Source organism: Cebidichthys violaceus, unplaced genomic scaffold, assembly GCF_023349555.1.
Source record: "Cebidichthys violaceus isolate CVI_PGR_0920_01 unplaced genomic scaffold, fCebVio1.0.p SCAF_8, whole genome shotgun sequence".
NCBI lineage: Eukaryota > Metazoa > Chordata > Actinopteri > Perciformes > Stichaeidae > Cebidichthys > Cebidichthys violaceus.
In genome coordinates, this window is record NW_027176964.1 from 8,305,908 (window position 1) to 8,314,495 (window position 8,588).

Consider the following 8,588-nt stretch of genomic DNA (forward strand, 5'->3'; position numbering starts at 1 on the left):
TATTACAAAAACAAACCATACTGTCACCAAAAAAGAGCATTAAAAAGGCTTTATTTGAGAAAAGTCAGGCACGTGTTAACAAAACATTGTTGATCCCCTAACAGGTAATGTAACATTATGTTTCAACAGCATGAAAATAGCTAGATGTGGACATGATTGGTCACAGGACAGTTGATTTGTAAGTAATGGTAGTGCAATGTATCTGTTTGTCGGTTGTTGTTCTAAAAACAGGTCTACAACAAGATCAGTAAGAGAATACACATGGCAATTTTTGGGTTGAGTGTGGTAAAGGTGCCCGAATCACAGAGGGCTGAGTGAGGCACCACATGCTCTGTGGTTGTCACTAGTTTGTTTCATAGCAGGAATGGAAAGTGCAAGATTTCTCCAGATCTGTTGGGAACAGAAAAAGACAAAAAAAAAGTTACAGACACATATTTATGCTGTCTGTGATGTGTCTTGGATACAGAGGTACAATTTCCAAGTTAATCTCTATACTGTCATATTACTCTTGATTTGACCAACGGTAGTACAAACCTGGAGTGGTTTCACCGCACTGTCTGAGCGAATTCATGGCAGTCATGTACTCTGTTCCCAAAAACGTGTCATAGCTTGTTCCAACGTCAACCGTCTGGAGACACTTAGTGGAGTCCTTGAAGAGGAGGTTCTTTCCAAATTCTGACTTGAACATGCTGAATGAGTCATCACTGACACTGGCACCAAATCTGGTCTGTGAAGAGAAATAAAAGGAAGATTTAAATTATTCCTTTGATCTAGTAATTTAGACATCCATATCAAGGTCAGAAAAAGCAGGGGTTTAGGGTAAAACATGCTGTTGAAAGTGAGGAGAACACCGGTAAAATAAAAAAACAAGTGTGCAAAAATGCCCCTTTTTGACTTTAACCCTGTATTTTATGCCTCATGACCTAAAAAAAAAAAATCATCACTGACCTGCTGTTCCAAGAGGATGCGAACAACCTCGTTGCGGGTCTCTGGACGAGTCACCACAGCGTGGGCGGGCACGACAGCCAGGTGACAAGATTCATAATCGTGGACTGACACTGGAGTCTTCCCCGGGCAGATCAGCTGGTAGTCGTTCTGGATGACTTTAACAAGAAGAGTAGCAAGAATTTTATAGTTTTATACCAAACGACACATTCGCAGTTTAGATGTAGACAGGTCAGTGTCAGTCTCTTACCTTCAGTGTTTTCTAGAATGGTTGTGTGTTTGATGAAGGCAACATCTCCGGCATCGGCAATCAGACATCTATAATGATATGAAAAACATAACTTGGGCAATATGAAGATGGGGTTTCCACCCTGAACAGGGTGACCTGGAAGAGTAATTAGAGAATAAGTAGTTTGCCATCTTTGGAAATACATGTATTTGCTTTGTCAGATGAGAACACTGATACCACTCTCATGTCGGAGTGCTGAGTAAAGAGCTGGAATTGGAAGGCAGTTAGCTTAGCTTAGCATAGCATAAAGACTGACGCAGGGGGAAACAGCTAGCCTGGCTCTCTTCAAAAATGAAAAAATATGCCTGAAATAATTGATACAATGTATCTTGTTTATTTAAGCCAAAGACAAATATAAGTGTAAAAACAATTTTTGGGGGGTTGAAGGAAAAGTTTGCGCCATTACTATTTGTTATAAGTCCCCCTAAAACCACAAATTGACATTTTTACATGTCCGTCAAACAAATCAGATACAGATAATTAGTGAGTTTTAAAACCGCTGGTAGAACTTTGGAGAGAGCCATGCTAGTTGTTTCCATCTGCATACAGTCTTTGTGCTAATTTAGGCCTCCTGGTTCAAGCTTGTAAACCTACCACACAGACATGAAAGAGGTATCACCCTCAGAAAGAAAGCGAATGTACGCATTTTCCAAAATGTCAAACTATTCTTTGAACATACGCGCATGTAAAATTGCACTGTTGTGTCCTACCTCAAGGCTCCAGCGTAGCCATAGTACCGCTCTTCAGAACTGGCTTTGCACTTGAACTCATCTCCCACATCTTTGCCGCTGCCAATGCACTGAGCACAGAATGTAGAGTTCGGGTCTGCTCCGGGAGCACAGCCGCTACTGAAGAACGTGGCTGAGGAGAGGAGGGGATAGAATGTGTTACACTCAGTATGTGGAAAAGTCAACCATGTCTCCTAAAAATATATTGCTGCACTAAGGAATTTGTTTTTTTGTTAAATATTACTTTACTTAAACTTTACCAAGTGCTTTGAGTTGCCTAAACATACTACAACCATGAAAGAATGGTGTTGCTACAAGTGGACTTTGTAATTAAATATGTAAACATTTTGCAACTTCGCATACTGTGCGTTCACTGAAACATTTCCTCGTACGATTCATAGGAAACGTAATCTTGGCGGCATTGCGTTTCTTTCTTCACATAGTGGCGATTTTTCAAGAGAAGATGCACACAGTCACTTACTGAAGTCACAGTCACCGGTCTGTTTGTGTATTTGACCCATGGGGACGTTCCAGCCAGCAGTTCTGCCGATGCCTGTGTGGCAAGACCTCTTGCCCTTCAGCTTTTCCCAGGTCAACCCTGAACTCTTCTTTACCACAGCAACAGCATAGTAAGAGGAGGCTGTGACTGAAGAGTGAAAGTACAGAAGGATGTGAATATCTGTCGGACAATTATCGGTATTCATTTATTTAATTTAAATTCCTAAAGCTGTGAGATGCACACACATTTTCTGCTCCGTAATTTAATTTAATTTGTTACTTGAGAAACACAGTGTTCCATTTTTTACACTTCCATATTAATCAATTCCATGTAAACTGTTAGCATAATCTACAAAGTCTTTTAACCACAGCAGGTGAGCTGGACATGCTAAAATGTGAAGTCTGTGTACAGTGAAGCATACAACTCAAAATATATGGAGAATAAAGTTTCCATTATTAATTATTTAATGAATTAAAATGGAGCTTCTCTGTCAAGAAAATTCCTATTTTTCTCATAATAAGCACCAAATTACATAGCTCTTTTCCAGAAAACTTCCCCAGAAATTATTCCGAAATTAACACATAAACATCACAGTGATATCAACTCGATGTTGTCTAGGATTTTTGCAATTGTCATATAGTCACATACAGTAGATGAAATGTTATCTTTTGATGGTCCTCAAGGCTGCATTACAGCCAAATCGCACACTTGTCTAACCTAGTTTCAAAGTACTAAACATACGTTGTTTTGTTTTAATGTAGGCGATATCTTAACATTTGATTTAGTCTGTAATTACCTTCAGAAGCGCTGCACAGCGCTGTGGAGAGAGACAGAGATTCAAATATTGCTCATCTAGAAAAGGTGAAATACATTGTGTGGCATGGGGTCTGTGCTATCTAAGCCTCCCACTTTCGTTGTACTGCTCCACCATAGCAGGAACCAGACCACACTTCCCAGCGGTGTACACCTGTCCTCCATCCACTGCCATTGCGTCAGCCTCTTTACGCTACAGGATAACAGAGAGACAACAGATAATCAGAGACAAACGCCACAAAATTTAACAAAGAGAGATCTCAAGGTTGTGACGGAAAACTGTTTTACCATAATCTTTTTCAGGCACTCTTCAACTGTGGGGGCATTCTGGCACTCAATGGCGGTGTTGCCATCAACCACACTATTGATGCTCCACTTGTCGCACTTGTTCGTCTCAGCGTGGCCCACAGCACACCATTTAATGGCAGTGGATGTAGTGCCTGTCGGCTCTGGAGAGTGAAGTACAACCATAAACCAGGGTCTGCAGTCTAACAATTGAGTTTGCGCAAAGATTAATGTGTATGTTTTTATCTGCTTCTGTTAAAAGTACCTTTCTTAAGGGAACGGATGACACTCATGTATCCAGCACCCAAATACAGGAAGGAATCAATGTTTGCGGGCAGCTGCACCAGCTTCACTGCTGAGTCTTTGAACATCAGGTTTTTGGCAGGTGCATAGGCTGCAGAGGAGAAGAGGTCAAAGTCCTGAAAAGACAAAAAGTGGGTTCACTCATTATGTAAGACCACAAGTAACATGCTTAAATTAAATCACATTATATCGAGATTTACTGTATTTCGGTGCCACTCACTCTTTGCGCAGTACAAATATTTAGTATCATACCTGTACTGAATTGAGGCTAGTCCAGATTAATTCAGCCAGCTGTGGGTCCTTGCGGCTGACAACAGCATGAGCTGGTACTTTGGACAGGTGGCAGGTTTTATAGTTGTCAATAGGCGCCCTGGTATTATCTTTACACAGCAGCTCATAGTTGGCCTTCTCCGAATCTGAAAGTGTGCCACATCAATAAACAAAAGTTCTTACAATCTTCCACTTCTAAATAAACATTTTACCAATCTTCTCCCTACCACATTTTGTTAAGTCAAATTCTATGGTTCATTAAAGGAGTACTTTGTTTATAGATATTTTTGGCAAATTGTATTAGTTGTGGCAATTATAACCAAGAGTGAGAATCTGAGCTGTGATGTTGAATAAAAGTGTAATACAACAGAAAAACAGCCTCATATGAGTATGTGATACAGGCTTATATTTTGCAGCAAATATACAGTATATAATAAATAGTTACAGATAATTGGCTTGGTTTTAAGATGGACAGAATAGATTATATATATATATATATATATATATATATATATATATATATATATATATATATATATATATACATATCAGTTTGAAGAATGAAGATGGGGACTGGTTAATGACTCTTAATCATGTAATTTACATAAAAAGGTGCTCTCCACAATATCCAGTGAATGTGATATATATGTCATGATGCCCGACAAAGGGGCTGTTGCTTGATTTGTTGTAATTGAGAAATATACAAAAATCGAATTTAATATAAATGATATGGTATATAATCTAATGAAATATAAAAGCCATGATGATTAGAACATTTAACTACTGTAGTCTCATTCTGGAGATTTGAAACAACTGACCAGTTTACTTGCTGACATTACTATGAGTCCATAATTCATATTGGAATAGATGCCCGTCTGATACTGACCTGGTACAGTGAGGTGCTTCACAAAAGCCACGTCTCCAGCGCCGTCCTTCAGGCACCTATTAAGAAGACCAGTCGACAGGTACATCAACATTATTGGTTTGTTTGTTACCGACAGTATAGTGTATTTCCACCGGGTTAAAGAAGGCATCAAGATTAACATGTCACAGGATGGATCTGTGGTCATATTTGGAAGATAAATGTGCAGAGGTTGATAGAGGACAGATCAGAAACTAATACTGACTGGAAGGCTCCGCTGTAGTCGTAGTAAGGCTCACTGTTGGACTTGGAGCAGTCTCCGGTGCACAGTTGACACAGTTTGCTGTCCCTTGCTGCCCCCGGGGCACAGCTGGAATGGAAGTAGTTGCTCACCGCTGCAAAACAAAAAGCCGATCCGTGGCAAAGATTTTAAAAACAGTATGTTAAAGTTAGTCCCAGTCCCTGTAAAGCAGCTCCACCACCCACAACGTTAAGACAGATTGACCAGAATCCATAAATAAAGTCTCAATATTGCTTTTTATTATTTGGATCTTCCCTACTTATTAGTCAACTGCTCTTTTCCCAACATGAGGCTGTTTTAAATAACATAATATTTAAGCTAGTGTTAAAGTAAAGGCCTAGTAAACATTATTATGTTAAAGGAATAGTATGCCATTTTGAGAAATGGGATTACTCGCTTTCTTGCCAAGAGTTAGATGAGGAGATTGATCACTCATATCTGTAAATTGGTATACATGAAGCTACAGCCAGCAGCCAGTTAGCTTAGTTTAGCATAAAGACTGGAAAGACTTCACATTGTGGTTTTACAGGGGGTTATATATGCCAGACTGTTTCTTGGCTGGGGGTGATCATAACTTTGTGTTACTTCCTGCAGTTATAACTTGTCTTTTTTACACCTTTGTACAAATTAAACAAATAAAACGTGTTAATTGGTGAGCTTTGACACAACTAATGCCCACATTTCACATCATGATCAGTGGTGACATATACACATAGTAACTTTTATTTGAGGATTGTGCTTAACATTTAGTGTAACTTACCCTCCTCAACAGGTTTGTCTTCAAGGCCTCCCCACTGAATCAAATTCAAGGACACCAGAGTTCCTATGGGGATGTTCCAGCCTGCAGATTTCCCCAACCCAGTGTGGCAGGATTTCTTCCCCTGGAGTTCATTAAGCTTAAATGTAGTGCCCTTCTTCACCACAGCAACAGCGTAGTAACAGGTCTCTGAAGCTGGATGTATGCAGAACAATTGTGAGCGAAAAGTTAAAACATGTAGCTCATTTAAAATGCTATAAGAAATCCTCTCTCGTGGTCAGTAAAGACAGCTGATTAGTGAACATACAGGTGCCGTAGTCCTCAGCAATAATGGGCTGCAGGTCGTAGTTGTTCAGTCCAGCAATGTAGATGTCCCCTCCATCCAAAGTGATGGCATCTGCCTCACCAGCCTGATGAAAAAAAAAAAAAAAAAACTGTCATCAACCAGCAACACGATGTTTAATTTCTCCGACAGCTCAAAGGCATGTGGCGAATGGTTCCATGCATACTTTGTTCGTAGCTAAATGCAGAAGTGCAAAGTAAGACATCTATTTAAGCACTGTACTTTGTTGCAAAGGTGAGATATGGGTAATTATCTTGAAAGCTTTAATTCAATGCTACTTTATACTTATTCCACTACATTTCAGGGGGGAATATTGTACTTTTTTTGCCGTTCTACATTTCTTTGATGGCTGCTGTTAACAGGTATTTCTCATATCAAAAACATTTTACAAAGAAAACATATGATCAATGTCTAAAATGAAATGCAGCGTTGAAGGTTAAATTACCAAATAAAGCAGTTATCTCCACCTCAACCAGCTAAATACATTCAGCAGCAGCTTACTTATAAATGCATCAACCATAAGGATAACATTATTAAATATTGATTAATATTATTTTTACTGTTGATACTTCATTTTTGCTAATAATAATGCGCTTGTTTGTACTAATTTTGGATAATTTTCTGAACAATTTCCAGGTACTTGTAATTTACTTGAGCATTTACATTTTATCCATATTAGGGTTTCAGAGGGAAATATTGTACTTTTTACTCCATTACTTTTTTCAGACAGCTATAATAAAAATGTATTATAGATTGAGATTTGGTATGTTAAACATAAACATAAAGCACTATGATTGATATACGTAATCAACCCTTTGCAAAGTACTCAAAAATAGCTCTATCTTGACCTGTTAAAAGATTAAAAGGTTGTTTACACATAATTTCATCAATAATAGGCTAATAATATAAATAATATAACATATATTAATGTAACATTAGGGGCCATCCTGCATATAGTGTATACTTTAATTACTGATACTTCCAGTATATTATGCTAGTAACACTTCGGTACTTATTTATTTATTAAGATTTGAATGCACAAGCTCGTACTTGTAATGGAGTATTTTTACATTGTGGTGATGGAAAATCAAACCGAAGACAGAGCTATGAAGAATAATTGTGTGATGAGCACATTTCATTGAGCGCGTGCTCTGGATGATGTTCCTCTCCTCACCCTAATTGCAATGATGCAGTCGATGGCGTTGTCCCTCTTCACGCAGGAGAACACCGGAGCTTTCCTCTCAAGGGCCACACATTTCTTAAGTTCTTTGACCGACGTGACGCACCATTTCACCTTGTTGGCGGGAGCCGCGAACACGGCGGCTGCAAATGCAGGTGGAAAAAAATAAACAATGAAAATGTGCTTAAAACATTAAAACATGCCCGTGGAACAATATGAAATGTCCTTACCGAGGCATCCGAGCAGCGATACAAAGAGGAGAGTCTGCATGTTGGACGGCGGGGTCTCCAGGTCAGCAGAGCAGGCTGTCCGGGAGGCAGCTCGAGCTTTTATAGCAAACCTCTGACTGAGCTGGGGGGGAAAAAAGAAAAGAAAAAACTTTGCTCAGGTTTCCTAATTTGTGCGTGCGTGTGTGTGTACTTTAGTGCGCTGGTCCATGAAACAGAGAGATTAGGCTACATATCCGAAATGTCCACATAATGGAAATTCACAGACTCCCATTTGAAACTCCTTTGAAACTCTGAAATCCCCCAGAGGGCCAGAAAAAAAGAGTTAAATATGCCAGAAAGCAAGAGGTAATTTAAGATTAAAAACATGACAACTCACTCAAATTCTGTTCTACTTTCTGATTTCATAGTTGTATTCGAAGTTTAACTTATTTCAGTTCATTGTTTTAACTCTGTTTATCACATATTTTTTATTTTGTATGGTGTGTTCACGTGCTTTGGGTTTTAGTCGGAGACTTTATAGTAAAAGTAGTTACAGTGTTAAAAATAAAAAAACAATCCAATACAAGAAAAAGTCCTGCATTCAGAATTTCAGTTCAGTATAATCCATCAGATTTACTTCAAGTATGTCATTGTTGAGTATAATATTTGTCTCTGAAATATGGTGGAGAAGAAGTATAAAGTGGCATAAAATGGAACCACTACCTCAAAATTGTACGTAAGTATTGTGGCAAGTTATATACTATATTTATAAATAATTATTCAGCCACTGACAGGTGAATGAGC

The 8,588-nt window shown here is 38.7% G+C and overlaps 1 protein-coding gene across 1 annotated transcript; it reads right to left on the reverse strand.

Annotated features, from left to right (window-relative positions):
* Window positions 1–34: 34 nt before the first annotated feature.
* Window positions 35–7,909, reverse strand: tfa (transferrin-a). Its single transcript, XM_068702014.1, has 17 exons — window positions 7,806–7,909; window positions 7,570–7,718; window positions 6,360–6,462; window positions 6,056–6,247; window positions 5,260–5,389; window positions 5,019–5,074; window positions 4,115–4,278; window positions 3,825–3,978; window positions 3,563–3,723; window positions 3,371–3,467; window positions 3,258–3,278; window positions 2,444–2,608; window positions 1,945–2,095; window positions 1,196–1,263; window positions 949–1,103; window positions 535–727; window positions 35–390 (listed from the first exon to the last, which is right to left on the reverse strand). Exons 1-17 carry the CDS (start codon window positions 7,843–7,845, stop codon window positions 344–346), a joined length of 2,046 nt encoding a protein of 681 aa, XP_068558115.1. The 5' UTR covers window positions 7,846–7,909; the 3' UTR covers window positions 35–343.
* Window positions 7,910–8,588: the final 679 nt, after the last annotated feature.

Bases quoted from the DNA above. Each gene is read 5' to 3' on its own strand.
- tfa (XM_068702014.1), bottom strand. From the start codon at position 7,845: ATGCAGACTCTCCTCTTTGTATCGCTGCTCGGATGCCTCG. The intron at 6,248-6,359 runs GTATGTTCACTA...GCATACATCCAG, and splicing joins TGCTGAGGACTACGGCACCT to CTTCAGAGACCTGTTACTAC. The intron at 3,468-3,562 runs GTAAAACAGTTT...GTTATCCTGTAG, and splicing joins AGTGCCTGAAAAAGATTATG to CGTAAAGAGGCTGACGCAAT.